The following is a 15,555-nucleotide window of genomic DNA, read 5'->3' as shown; positions in this document are numbered from 1 at the left end:
AGTCCGGTTTACGGTGTGAGATCGCTGAACCAATGTCCAAAAGTGTTTGTCTGTCGTAGACAATAAGGCAGACAACATCCAAGACAAAAAACATAAGAATTGTAAACAAAACAAACAAACCATTGCTATGTTGTGTCGGAGCTCGCAACGCAGCAGCCATACTCGGCGCCATCTTGAGTGTGTGTGTGTGTGGGCAGGTTTGGGTGGTTTATGAGGAAATTGTTTTAGTTTACAAACTGGTAATTACAAGGGTATTATGCTATAAATGTGGTTTATGAGGATATGTCTAGTGTCCCCATAATTCAAATCACTTAAAAAAAAACAAAAACATATTAAGCTAGGTTTTTTTGAAAATGTAAATTTTTTTTTGAGAGGTTTAGGTTTAGGGGTAGGGTTAGAGTTAGGGGATAGAATCTATAGTTCTTACAGTATAAAAATAATTATGTCTATGGAGAGTCCTCACAAGGATAGCCGCACCAACATGTGTGTGTGTGTGTGTGTGTGTTTATGCATATGTGTTTGCACTGGCAGATTTACATTCCTCTTGAAATGTTATGAATTATGGAGTGGGACATTATCATTCAAAGACAATTAAACAGACAGACTCTTTCTCTTTATCTCTATCTCAAACACACACACACATACACACTCATGTATTTCATGGTAATTTGATCCCGCAGTCCACAGGTTTCTCTATTGAGATTGTTATTATAATTTAAATATCTTGACATTCACAAGTCATGCCTCTTTAGCGTGTGCACGTGTGTGTGTGTGTGTGTGTGTGTGTGTGTCTTTTCATGACCAGATATGTGTTTTCTAGCATAAAAGTACCAAAATTTGCCACTTTTTTTTTTTTTTTTTTTTTTACTGTTGCAATAGTACCATGCACCATAGTATCATAGTATTCTCTGAAGTACATTGAGTGTCCATGTATATGGCAAAAAAGATGAATGTTAATCATTCAGTGCCAAGGTATATATCAAAGTAGCAAGTTATTACCATTTGATTACCATCACTGTACCATGGTACCACCATAGTAGTTTTTTGTAAGGGTTGCATGATTTGTTTTCTTATATGATGCATTTCCAATAATGCATTTTAGTCAAAAGGCAGTTCGCTGCTTACTAAGAAAGTTCATGACTTTCATTCATACTTTGCATCTCTAAATTTTATTTGTATGTTTGCTTTGGCTCTCATACTTATATATTGAACCTCCTGTGTGTGTGTACACATCTGAAATTACAAAAAAGAAAATCCCATGACAAGAATTTTAACCACAAAGCATGCAGGAAAAATGGGCATCAGAGAGAGAAAGCATAATTCAAAAATATAAAACACTGAAAACTGTACTTAAGTCATGGAATTCATTCAAATGAGACAGTAAATCAGTGTCTTTACGATTCCCTGAAGTGTCTATATGTGGTTTAAACATGAGGAATACTGCGCAGTACAACACCACTCTTCAGCAATGGTTTATGGGTTGGTTAGGCGTTAACAGAACCTTCCATTAGCCTTCAAACAAAATCTCCTGAAAACCATCATTATTTGTTCCTGATGAACTCACATGATAGTGGAACTGTGGGAAAGGTCAGAGAAAGAGAGGGAGATGATAATGTTTGAGTGTGTTTCATATGTAATGTAATCAGATATGTAAAGCTGACATCTTAACAGCTGCGTTTTATTGATTGGTTCATGATGGTTTATGCCGAGGGAAACTTCTCGTAAGCAACCTGCTATTACAAATGTGAGGCACACACGCATACATGCAAACACACACGCTCACACACAAACTGCTGTGATTGTTAAGCTGTAAATTACAGAAGGAAATCCTCGACGGCTGTATGTAATTCCCACTGGCAGATTGAGTGTGACTGAAAAACCACACCGTTCTCTCTCTCTCTCTCTCTCTCTCGCTCTCTCTCTCTCTCGCTCTCTCTCTCTCTCTCTCTCTCTTACTCTCTCTTTTTGTTTTCTATGAGATTTTCAAACAATAAACTGTAATTGTAGATTCAGACATTTAGAAACTGTTCATAAGAGCTCATCTACTTAACTGTGTGTGTGTGTGCGTGCGTGCGTGTGTGTATGTGTGCGTATTTGGGAAACTGAACCTTAAAGCTCCAAAAACAACAGCCCTGATAGACACATCCTTAAAGTGATGAAACGTGGGCTTAAAGGGTCATTCAAAACCTGTATGAATTTCTTTCTTCCTTGGAACACACACAAGAAAAGATATCCAAAAGAACATCCAAGCTGCTCTTTTTCTATGCAATTACTGTAAAGTGGATGGGGTCCAGGGAGAGCTATGGTCACCATTCACTTTCATTGTAAAGAGAAAATACTTTTTTTCTTATGAAAAAAAGTAATACAGGTTTGAAACAACATGAGCAAATGATGACGGAATTTTCATTATTGAGTGAACTATCCCTTTAGTGTGTGTGTGATTGAGTGTGGAAAGGACAGATGGACTCAAGCAGCTGTGTGTGTAGCCATTGGTCCTGAGTGAAGTTTGCGGGTGTGTGAAAGACAACATTGAGGCCTCGTCTGTATTTGAACAGGAATATTTTAGTTTGACTCACCCACATATACACACACAAACTGTCTGCTGGAATCTATGGCAAATAGATTTTTTTTAAAAAGAGACTTAAAACATCTTGAAAAGATTTAGGGAGAGAAAGAAAGAGGGGAGGGGAAGCAGTTATCTCCTATCTTTCATCTTTGAGTGTTTCTTAGTCTCAATTGTGTGTCTTAATCTGTGTGTCTTAAAGAGAGAGAAACAGACAGACAGACAGACAGACTGCGAAAGAGAAAGAGAATGGCACACAGGCCGTGACAGACAGAGGGAAAACCAGTGGTTGTGGGAAAGTTGTTGGTTGTCTGTGTACACCCACAGAATATTGGCTAAATCATATCTCGCACTCTTTTTGACCCTGAACTCAGCCCTCTGTTTCAGACACTATCAGTTTATCTCCAATCACTGATTCCATAATTCATTCTTTTTAATAAGTGATTATAGTCTGGCCTTGCTGATCCAAACTTTAATTGGACCAAGGTACAAAAATGTGGATTGGTCTGCTGGCCTGGAGCAAGTGTGAGAGAGTTTCAGGCCAGTTGATGGAACTATCACTTGCCCTATTGGGCTTGTACTGCGTTGTCACAAAATCCTGGAAAAAGACATTTGTTGATCTTGTACATATGTTCTTAAACTTTATAAACTATTTTGTCACCAAGGTAAAACTATCTAGCTGGCTTACATAGATGAGGTTTTGTTAAGTTGACTTAAAATAGTGACTTATGTTAGTCTTGGAAACATCAGTAAGAATGGGTTGAAAGTTATTAAAAAATCTTTCATTGTTTTTCAGCAAAAGTGTCATGTAGTTAAATTAACTCAAAATTAAATTAACTTGATTTTTATTTATTTTTTAATTTAACGAAAAATAAAATATTTTTCTTGCACATACAAAAACACTGTTATAATTCAAATATATATTTTTTTGTAACAGTTCAGTGAAAATGTTGGCAAGGCAAGTAAAAATCTGAACTGTAGAGCCAGCTGGCTCAGCATAATTTTTTACTGTTGAACCATGAGAACTAAATAAGTTTGAACAACTGCATGCTCACCTCACCAATATTTGTGTCTCTGCATTTGTGTATGTGAAGGAGGGCAGTCTGTGCCTGGCTTACAAGACGAGTGCTGAATTCCTCCAGTTCATAAACACCTCACTAATGAGCCTCTCAGGGGAAAGCAAATGATCAGTGCTAATTTCTCCACAGATCCCTCTAACATCTGGTAATGTGTGTGTGGATGACCTTTTCATGGGTGACAGGTGGTCTCCCCAAAACCACTGGTTGTTAACAGAGAGGGAGAGAGAAAGAGAGAGAGAAACTGTGAATCATACATTCATGCTCACAGAGTACTGGTAACTAATTCACTTTCAATGTTGCTATCATTGTGATTCAGCTGTTAGTGGAGTTAAACTACTAGCAAGAGGAACCAACTCAACATCAGCTGTGACTAATCTGGCACATGTGAACTAGTAGTCAACTGATATGGGTTTTTCAATGGCCAATGCCTATATCTAACAAGCAGGGTGGCCTATATAATGCCGATATACACATAGAGTAATACAATGGCAGATGTGATGTGCACAGAATTGCTTTAATAAAATTGTACACAATATTTATTCAAAATGTAAAAATAATAATAATAATAATAATAATAAAATAAAATAAAAATAAGTGTAAGAAAAAAAAAAAATAGAACATTGTTATTATCTGTTGACAAGGCTGTTGGTAGAATTGGAACTGGCCAAATCTATTAATCGGCCTAAAGGGCAGGGCCTCTTAAAAAGCAACAAGAGTTACCCATTGGAACCAATGTCCATACTGGGGCGCCCAAGTCATGGGACTCTACAATAGAGTTTTTCTCAGCTGTCGCAGTGTCTCTTGTGCCATCTGTAGGTCTTCAGATCACCAATCCTCCTCTTGCCCTCTAATCAACTCTCACATTCCAGAACCTAAATCAACTCCCAAAACCGTCAAATCAACCTCATATGTCCCACAGCCAAGGAACTCACAAATCTCCTCAAATTCAAATACAAACAATTGAATAATTACTTTCAATTCAGGAAAGCAAGTATGCAACAACTTCATTGAGTTTGGTTGCCCTAGACAACACTGTCGCTTTCTCCACATCTGTAATTACTGTGGTGGTGCCCGCCCCCACCTTATTTGCCCATTGTACAAATCCTCTGCAAGAAATAATAAAGATCTAAAAAAGTACCCCTCCTCTCCTATCAATGTCTCTCTCTTGGCTAAAGAACTAAAAAAAAAAAAACACCCAAACAAAGATTTCACAAACTTTCTCCTTTCTGGTCTAAGCCAAGGCTTTGACCCAGGTCTAGAAAGCCTACCAGATACCAGCATAATCTGCAATAATTTACAGTCAGCATTTGCAGAACCAGAGGTTGTCGACACTATCCTAAAAAAGGAACTAGATCAAGGTTTCACTTTTGGCCCCTTTGACTCTCCCCCTTTAAACTCTGCATCAGTCCCATCAGGATTGCTACAAGGAAATTCTCAGGAAAAAAGCATATTATCATTGACCCTTTCAGCAACCCATGAAAACCTCTACCCAAGCATCAACAGTCTAATCCCAATTGACGAGTACTCTCTTCAATATCACGACGTAGACCAAGCTATTAAATTGATTAAAATCGCCGGCCAAGGGGCCTGGCTCGCTAAAGTCGACAACATCTCTGCTTTTAAAGTTATGCCAATCCACTCCGACTTCTGGCACCTTTTCGGGATACGCTGGCGAGACAAATACTGCTTTGTCATCTGACTAACCTTCGGCTGCAAAAGTAGCCCCAAAATCTTTGATATGCTCTCCGAAGCCCTCTGCTGGATCATGTCAAATAACTACGCAATTCCCATCCTTATCCATCTGCTCGAATGACTTTCTCACTGTTTCCCCAAACAACTCCCCACCAGCAGCCCACCTCTCCACTGTTGTAAATGTGTTCCCCATCTCCCCCGAGAAAACTTCAGGCCCTCTACCATCGAATTCTTGGGAATCAATCTCGACATGATCAAATTCTAAACCTTTCTCCCCAGGGAAAAAATTGATAGAATCATTATAATCATTTCCAGCCTCCTGGATTCCCCTCAAAGCACTAAACGTGATTTTCTTTCCCTGCTCGGTCATCTCAACTTTGCTATGCGTATAGTGCCCCGAGGTCGCCCTTTCATCTCCCACCTCCTCACCCTAGCCTCATCTCCTCCAGCTCTAAATGACCAAGTACATTTAAACTCAGCCTGCCATGCCAATTTACAGTTATGCCTCTCATTTCTCAAACAATGGAATGGACTCTCCTTCTTCTACAAAGACCTCCTGTCCACCTCCAGCGACCTGTAGTTATTCACTGATGCTGCCCCTACTGTAGGTTTTGGAGGGTACTTTCAAAACCACTGGTTCTCTTCCACCTGGCCCCCAGAATTATCTGCTCTTTCCAAATCAGACATTTCCACCACCTTATTCTAACTATACCCTATTGTAGCAGCAACTCATCTGTGGGGAAAGGAATGGAAATCTAAAAGCATACTTTTTCACTGTGACAATCAAGGAACAGTCCAATGTATCAATAAAGGCTGTTCACATTCCCCGAAAATCATGCCACTATTAAGACATCTCATTTGCATCTCCGCCTGCGACCAATTCATCATCAAAGCACAACACATCCCAGGTCGTAAAAATAAAATTGCTGACTGCCTCTCTCGTTTTCTCTTCCAGAAATTCAGGACATTGGCCCAAGAAGCAGACAAGAATCCAACTCAAGTGCCTCCCTTTTCGGAACTGATCTTCCAGTAAACCATCCACTCAGACACCTCCACAGCTCCATTATCTCGTGACCTCATAATTCAAGCAATCTCCCCAAGAACACTCCAAACTTACTGGACAGCCTGGAACAGCTTCAAGCTTTTCCATCTAAGTAACAGCATTCCCTGCCCCGATTATTCACTCATCTCTATCTTCTCATTATCTACCCACCTCCATATTTTAAAGCATTTGCAATCTGGAACAATCAAAGTATAGTACCTAAGCAGCATATACTTCTTCTACAAACTAATCCATGGCCAACAGCACCCCTCACTAAACAACCCCCAAATTTCTCTCCTCACTAAAGGAATTAAAAAAATTCAGCCCGCCAGACAACCTCTACATTCATTCAAGAGAATGAATGTAGTGTCCATTGTTCTAGATGTGTTGTGTGAAGGATAGCCTGAACGGAGAGTGGTTAGGCATCTTTGCAATAGGTCTAGGGTCAGAGGTTGTCTTTATTCATTTCCGTCGAGGCCCAACATCCTAACAACTCGGGAGACCTCGGGTCTGGACCTCAATTCTCCGACCCAACACACTCCCGCAGGAGACCTATTCTTTGGGTGTTATAACAGGTTCTAGGGAACTCTTTCAGCTCAACTATTACCTTCCTCCATTCTGTCCCCCAGGTGTGAGGCTGCCTCCGCAAGTAGAATCGGAGCATTTCTACCCCCATGGTGTGCATCAGGCAGGGCCCAAATTGTTTTTTTTTCCCTTCTAATTTTTTAATTTTTGGGGGGATCTTATTTCCGTCCATACAAATATTCAGCTCTCCATGTTATCCAAATCTTGTTGTCCTTTAATCTTTAATCCTTTTTGGGGGGAATATAAGATTGGCCTTCTCTCTCGTTCGAGCCCTCCCTCTCGTTGGACAGCAAGCCAAACAAGTTTACCATTATCATAATATTTACCTCTTCCTAGGATCAGGCAAGGAGGTGAACTCGTGAAATGGAGTTATAAACAAAGGTTCAGGAGGAGCCTACTAATCTGATCCTATTAATCAATTATGCAAAAACATGCAGAAAATAAGCAGAGCTCACCTCTCTCCCGGCGCTCATCGGTTCTGGCAAACCTCCACCTCCCCAACTCCACCTATTCTCATCATCCATTAGTTAATAAATGGGGGGATCTAAGATCAGGCCTTCTCTCTCATTTGTGCCCTCCCTCTCCTTGGACAGCAAGCCAAACATGTTTACCATTATCATAATATTTACCTCTTCCTAGGATCAGGCAAGGAGGTGAACTCGTGAATTCTTGTGTGTAGTGTTGATTGTGACTTGTGGTGTTTTTGTGAATTTGCATTCAGATGTATTTGGGTGGGTAAATTGTATTGAAATTTAAATGTGTGTCTTTTATTGTTAGCACCTGGTGATCTTTTAATTGATTCTATCCTGTGACAAATCATGATTGAAAATGTAAAGTCATGTGATGAAGCTACAGAGATGTGGTTTGTATATAAAAAGATGGTGAATATGATGATTGTTATACACATTGAGGAAAGCCTGTGCACCGAAACATCTGTGTCCATTCCCCCATAAAGTTATGTAATAAAAACATTAACAGATCACTATCGGAGTGTGGATCATCTTTTCACTGTGTCACAGATACTTTTTGGGGCCACTGTTTCTGTCGATCATGAAATTAGTACTTGACAAGGAACATAAAAAAAGTGAAAGAAGAATAAAGGAAGTAAAATGGGAGTGTGTAAGAATGCAGATTCATCATCTTTGGGTCGTTCCAGCCAAACACACATTGGCAGTCGACTGAAAAGGCTCATATCTGAGATTATTTAACCCTGTCTCAAACTTCGGCATCTTAGTGAACTGACTGTTTCTGATACCGTCCAAGCAAATCCAAACACTTCCAGCTCTGATGTTTGTGTGCTTGTTTCATTTAGCGAGATTCTGTTGTTTTTGGTTTTTCAGATTGCCGGTAATGTAACGTTTGCTTTCAAAGGCTCAATGATGTGATAGTATCTCCGTTTGTCTGTTTCTCCCTCTCTTTTTCAACTCACTCTTCCCTATCAGTTTACTTTTCCCCGCTTTCCTTCCTTCTCTTCCTCTCGTCTTGTTCAGCACTCTGTTGTCTGAATGTGAGGCAGACTCTCTGTTTTTGTTTTTGTGCAAAAATCATAGTAAACTGACAGGATTTCAGTGTGCTTCTCTCATTTTTTTTTTACTAATTAAATATTAATAGATTTTTAAATCAGGGGGAAATCATCATAAATCATATGGAAAAACTATTTGTAGATAAAAAAAAACTTTTTTTTTTTTTTTTTTATAGATAAAAAACAGTTTTCTTTTAGGGTTAGATTCAGTCTATAGTTATTATTTTATATACAGCTTTAGCTATATTAAAACAATACAATTCTATAGTAAGTAAATGCATACAGTACTTTGTGAGTGCGTTTTTGATTGTCCATGCTGGTGAGATTGCACTGCCCCCTAGTGGATCAAGATATAACCCATCTTGACAAGTGTTTGTTTGTGTATGTGAAAGTATGTGTGTTTGAGCGGATAGTTTTGATATTGAAAATATCTGTAGGTCTCATTGTCATTTTTCAGTTTATTCCCTGCTGCTCTGTGATTGGTGCTGTCATCTGTCACTGATGGAAATTACATCTAGATAGGCATCTGCCCCCATCTCAGCACACACACACAAACACACAGTGGTCAGTGTCTGGTTTTTGGAGACTGAGTGTCTGTCTCACATTATGATTGACAGCTGAGGAATTTGACTGACAGGTCTAGCTTGCTCAATTGGCTATTCATGATCTGTAAGGGTCCCATACTGTGTGGATGGATGTCTGTAAATGAGAGGGTTGTCTTTGAGGGTCTGCTTTGCATGAGGGAAGCCACTTCATTAAAATCGTCCCCTGCAGAGACACAAACACACACACATGCACACTCCATAGGTGCAAAGGTTAACCTTTGGGGAACCCTGAATGGAAATCTGATCATGTGACTGGGGCTTAAAATCTGATCATGTGAGCTCTTGAAATAATCCAAGCATTTCGGCAATGGTGATTATAATAATTGATATTTAGTTAAATGAATAAGTTCATTGATGGTCGTAATCACTGCAGGTGGATTCTCTTCAGTAACTCTTTCTTATGTTCATTAACATTGTGATAACAGAGTGCGTATAGCATTCATTCGATTACAGTGACTTCTCTCAGCATTTACTGTGTTTTATGAGTTTTTTTTTCTCACAGTAGGAGAAAAGAAAAAGGGAGCAGAAAGGACAGAAAGTGTAAGACAGAGAGATGGGTGAAAGCAGGGATTAAGCCTCTGTTAGTTTTTGTTCATCTATTGAAAAGAGGAAGAGAGGGAGTGAAGCATTTCCTCTAAAGCTGCTCAGGGTCATCATTCAACCCTTTTTCTCTCTTTTATTCTGTCGTTTCTCTCTCTGCTCTCGATGCCCTCCTGGGTGTTCCACTCTATGCTGCCACTGAAGCCCTCCCTAACTGTCTAACCCACCTCCCACCATGCTTTTGTGTGTGTTTTATAATGTTTTGATTTAAATAGTTTGATTGTCTTGTCTGAGTTTGTCTTAGAGACAGACCAATAATGGGTTTGAGCAATATTTTTTTTGCCAAAATACACACTTTTCTACTTAAACTCACTGCGCACTTTGTTAGGAACACATGTGCACCTACTTATTCATAGGATTATCTAATCAGCCAATCGTGTGGCAGCTGTGCAATGCATAAAATCATTCAGATACGGGTCAGGAGCTTCAGTTAATGTTCACATCAACCATCAGAATGGGGAAAAATGTGATCTCAGTGATTTCAATCGTGGCATGATTTTTGGTGCCAGACGGGCTGGTTTGAGTATTTCTGTAACTGCTGATCTCCTGGTATTTTCATGCACAACAGTCTCTAGAATTTACTCCGAATGGTGCCAAAAACAAAAAACATCCAATGAGTGGCAGTTCTGCATATGGAAATGCCTTGTTGATGAGAGAGGTCAACAGGGAATGGCCAGACTGGTTCGAACTGACAAAGTCTACGGTAACTCAGATAACCACTCTGTACAATTGTAGTGAGTAGAATAGCATCTCAGAGTGCACAACATGTCAAACCTTGAGGAGGATGGGCAACAGCAGCAGGCCATGCCGGGCACTTTATTAGGACCATAGTGTTTTTAATAACGTGCTCAGTGAGTGTATATTATCAAAATCAGTTATTGGTTCTTCAGGATTGCATTTAATAATAAGTTCTTCACAAAAGATGATACATTTGCAACCATTTAGATGGGAAAATAACTTAAAATTGCATAAAATTAGTGGCATAATAAAAATAATGACCTTTATTTTTAAAATATTCATAATGCATATTGTTTAAATTGCTGAGTCTATTGATTATTTACTATGCATGACAACGCAAAAATAAAACAATAATTTAAGAATTGGCTATACATATTGTTGACAACAAAAATAATTGGTTTGACCAATACATTTATTTTTATTTTTTACCAATATTCACACTTTTCTACTTAATTGATTCTTTTATAACAGGTTTACTGATAAGGGCTGCCATTTTCATTCTTTTAAAAGATAATAATTGTGCAACCATTTAGAATGCAAAACAACTTTGTATTAAAATAATGGCATATTAATAATAATATTATTAATCATCATCATCATCATCATCACTATTGCTAAAATATTCATAATACATGTTACGTTTTTATTGTTGTAGTCTACTGATTATTTGTATGCATGAAAATGCTAAATTAAAACAATAATTAAAAATGTATTCTCCATATTGTAATTACTTTAGTATAAATATTTGGTATCAGTCATAAAAAAATATTGGTTGATCTCTATGTTGTTTGGTTTGCTCCCATCTGTATGACATCTGGAATGTTTGGTCTATAATCTAGAAGTATTTTTGATCTAATAAATGTGCATGCAAACTGGTGACGGTGTCTTGTACAGATGTCAATGAACCAGATTACAGACAATTCCCATCCAGTTCACGTTCAGTTCAAGTTCAGTTCACGTTAGAATGACATTTTTACAGAGTGATGAATACAGGCTGGTATGGAAGTTTAAATGTCTGCTTTGATGCTTGAAAAACCTGGAATTTCAGTTAGAAATGTTTGTTTAGTCTCATCATAAATACGTGCTTGTGCATGCACAAAAGAGTGTTGTGCTTGTGCATTTTTATTGTGTTCCTTCGCACAGCAGCTGCTGAATTTGAAAGAGGGGACATATAATTCGTTCTCATTCTCTTTTACCCAATTTTTTCATAGTTTATTTTTCTTCCATTGACAGAGTCTGCATATGCCTGTGAATATTGAGTGATGTGTGTGTGTGTGTGTGTGTGTGTGTGTTCTTATGTGTAAGTCTTATTTTATCACACAAGGACAAAGCTATTATGTGAAGTTTTCACACTGAAAGATCTTGATGAGATGTTTAATTATTTTATTCCCTCATTTTACTCTTGCACACTGCCTTCCCTTTCTCCTCTTTTTCTCATTGACTCAAAAAGAACTAAAGATCATGCAAATAAATACAATGGGGACCAAAATTCTGAGACCCCTAGTAGAATTGCTTCTATTTTGCATTTTTTTAAATAATTTAATTCAAATATTTTACATTACAAATTATATTTTCAGCATAAACATTTGCATGAAATGGTGAATTCATCAAATAATATTCATAGTATTTTGTATGTCCCCCTTTTGCTTTAATGACAGCATGCACTCTGGCTTGGACTCCACATGTTTGTTTAAAACCTGATGATCTGTATTGTCTCAGCATAATATGATAATGTTCCTAAGAGCATATTGTGTGCTTCAATGGAAACAAGTTAGTCTGACCTAGAAAAAGTGCAGAATCTAAACTTTTCCTTCTTCATATTGCATAATACATTTTCTGTGTTTTAAAATGTAAAAATACTAAAACTTTCTATTTATTTCCAAGTTAAAATGGAAAAGAATCCCAGAATTTCATTTTGGTCTCAGATTTTTGGAACCCTCTGTATCTATTGTCTTCATTACTACAATGATTGTTAATTTTCTGTCTCTGTATTTTTTAGTGATCTGAGTGAGAATCAAATCCAGGGAATCCCCAGAAAAGCATTCAGAGGAGCTACTGAGATAAAAAACCTGTGAGTCTGCTATATGTGTGAAATAGAGAGAAATAGAGCTGTGACACAATAATTTAATGATTGTGTGCTTTAATGAGATGCTCAGGCAAACTGACCAGCACACACATACACACACACAGAAGGGGGGAGTGGGCAGTGCAGGTAGATGTTAGTGGAGGAAAGCACATCAGACAGAGTGAAGAGGCTGTAAAGTGAAGAACAGCGAGAGAAAGAAATAGAGAAAGAGAGACAGAAATATTGTGACATCACAGGAAGAGATAGATAGGAAGAATGTGGTTTATTAGTGAGGATCAGTGATGTCTTTGAGTGTATTGCTTTATAAATCTGTACCATGACTAAACTGAACACCAAACAGAAGAACTGCCAACAAGATCACTTCATCTTCAAATGCAGACATTATACCTCTCTCTTTCTTTCTCTCTCAGGCAGTTGGACTATAATCAGATTTCCTGCATTGAAGATGGAGCCTTCCGAGCTCTGCGGGACCTAGAAGTACTGTAAGTGCACTGCATGTGTGTGTGTGCGTGTGTGTACTTGTTTGATTCTGTGTTCTTTTCAATTAAACCCATTACAAAGATATTTTAAAAATTGCAAGGTCTAAGGTCTTAGGTCATAGCTGGGTCACACTAGTCTTGGGGTTGTTCCAGTTATGAACTTGATTTGATTTTTAGATTGGAATTGAGATTAGAAAACTGTATACTCATGATAAATGGGTATGAGTTTTGATGTATGTAGATTGCATACTGTGTGTTTCACTGTCAAGATCATGCCTGCAGTGCTGATTGATTGTATAAAAAACATACTGTATGTACTTTGTAAAGTGGGATAAGCGGAGCAATCCTGTTACAGGGAATGGAATCAAGACAGATAAATGGGATTGTGTCAGATTATTTTATTAGGATTATTTTGATGCTTTGTCACACATTGACAGAAGGGGGTTTAGGAGATAAAATCTCCGTATCAAATAGCAGATATGCATCAACAAAGTGGTTCTCTGCACATAACCACACACACACAAACAAACACACATAGATGTACTGCAAAGAAATGCCATATCAACCATATATGGTTGTTTACAGAATATTGTAATATAAAAAACATTAAAGAGATAGTGCCGCCAAAAATTGAAATTCTTTCATCATCTTCTCATCCTCACATCTTTCCAAACACTTATGACTTTCTTGTGTGAAACACAAGTAGAGATGTTTAGCAGAATGTCAACCTTGTTTTTTTTTTCCATACATTAAAAGTGAATGTGGGCCAAGGACAACTGTGGTCACTATTCACTTTCATTGTATGGAAAAGAGCAGATTGAACCATCTGCTAGCTAACTTCCTTGGAACAACATGAAGGTGAGTAAATGATGACATAATTTTAAATTTTTTGGGTGGACAATACCTTTAAGTCTCATTATTGCATATACTGTATGTGCTCTCAAAATAGGTCTTAAACAATTATTGTCTTTTTCTATCTTTGTTTCACAGCACGCTGAATAACAACAATATCACTCGTTTGTCAGTGGCCAGTTTTAACCACATGCCCAAGCTCAGGACATTGTGAGTATCACACACACACACACAATCGACACATGCACACATACACTCAAACAGCATTAAACCAGTCCTTCAGATGGTCATTGGCATCATATCCAGCACTTATCGTGCTGGCCCTTAATAAGTGTCATTATGAGATAATAAGGTATAATAATCGCATTAATATGTATGTTTCATTAGCATAAATTAGATTGGATTCCTTTGTGTGTGGTCATGAATCCCATTTGTGTGATGAACAAAAGTGGCTAATTGATATTTCAGTATTCTGGTCCTTGTTAACTAAACTATTTGTATCTTAAGAAGCGATATGATAGGTGTGAAACAGATCAATATTTAAGTCCTTTCTTACTATCAATCTCCACTTTCACTTTCATATTTTGAAAGTGAAAGTGAAGATTTATGGTAAAAAATGACTTGATCTGTTGATCTGTTTCTCACCCACACCTATCATATCGCTTCTGAAGATACAAATTAAAGCACTGTAGTCGTATGGATTACTTTATTTGGACTTTATGTGATTTTTTGGAGCTTCAAAGGTCTCATCACCATTCACTTGCATTGTAAGGCCAACAGAGCTGAGATATTCAACAAAAATCTTCATTTGTGTTCAGCAGAAGAAAGAAGGTCATGCACATCTGGGATGGCATGAGGTTGAGTAAATTATGAGAACCACCCCTTTCAATAATTAAAATCTATACATAAATTACATTTGAAAAGTAGTAAAAATAAATTATGAACGCATGGTATAAAGTTTACAAGACAGCTTTAATGATACCTTCATATAACAAAAATAAAAAGTTGAAAATCTGTTTGAATAAAAATCAACTGCTCGCTCAGAAAAGTGCCCAAAGTTAAATAAACACCCAGCAATTCATTATTATTGCCATGCAGAAATATTCCACACAGTAAACTCATTTCCTCTCCCTTCCTTTTTCACTCATATCCTCCACCCCCACCTTATGTTTATAATATCATGGTTTTCTATTCAAAGTTAGTTACATCTGTAATAGTATTTCAAGCACATTACAGTTTTTTCAATCATTTTCACACATTTCTCAATACTGAGAACAAATTTTCAAAACTCTTCATACAGTCATTTCTACCAACATTTATACTAGCACAACAGTTAATATTTCATCCAAAATGCCCTACAACCATCACAACATTTCATGCATCTCTCAAAATCAATTAATTTTATCAAAACACTGGCACACTGTTTCTCCCAATAGAAATACTTTGTCACTTAAAAACACATGACCTAATAAACACAAACAACAGCAGTCATTACAAGATGTTTAACTTTGGCTTAAGGTGTGCTTGATTTTTTACATACAGTACTGTGCAAAAGTCTTAGGCACATAAGATGGTTATTTATATCTGCTACTTTAGAGTGTCAATAGGAAATATACATATTATACTCTCATTCTTTTTGCAAATAGAATAGAATAGAATAGAATAGAAGAACAGGGAGCCCTGCAACAGATGGCATGGCCAACACAGAGCCC

At 37.6% G+C, this 15,555-nt stretch overlaps 1 protein-coding gene across 3 annotated transcripts in view; it reads left to right on the top strand.

The window, feature by feature from the left end:
- Positions 1 to 15,555, top strand: part of LOC127444264 (slit homolog 2 protein-like) — a 199,330-nt gene that overhangs the window by 85,838 nt on the left and 97,937 nt on the right. For all 3 annotated transcript variants that reach the window (XM_051703541.1, XM_051703540.1, XM_051703539.1), the window contains exons 5-7: positions 12,426 to 12,497; positions 12,923 to 12,994; positions 13,982 to 14,053. In XM_051703541.1, the coding sequence (XP_051559501.1) occupies positions 12,426 to 12,497; positions 12,923 to 12,994; positions 13,982 to 14,053 (216 nt within the window). The remainder of the gene's footprint in view (positions 1 to 12,425; positions 12,498 to 12,922; positions 12,995 to 13,981; positions 14,054 to 15,555) is intronic.

The sequence above is a fragment of the Myxocyprinus asiaticus genome, chromosome 7 (genome assembly GCF_019703515.2).
Source record: "Myxocyprinus asiaticus isolate MX2 ecotype Aquarium Trade chromosome 7, UBuf_Myxa_2, whole genome shotgun sequence".
Classification (NCBI taxonomy): domain Eukaryota; kingdom Metazoa; phylum Chordata; class Actinopteri; order Cypriniformes; family Catostomidae; genus Myxocyprinus; species Myxocyprinus asiaticus.
The sequence above is the reverse complement of the archived record's forward strand: the minus strand, read 5'-3'. Positions and strand labels throughout refer to the sequence as shown.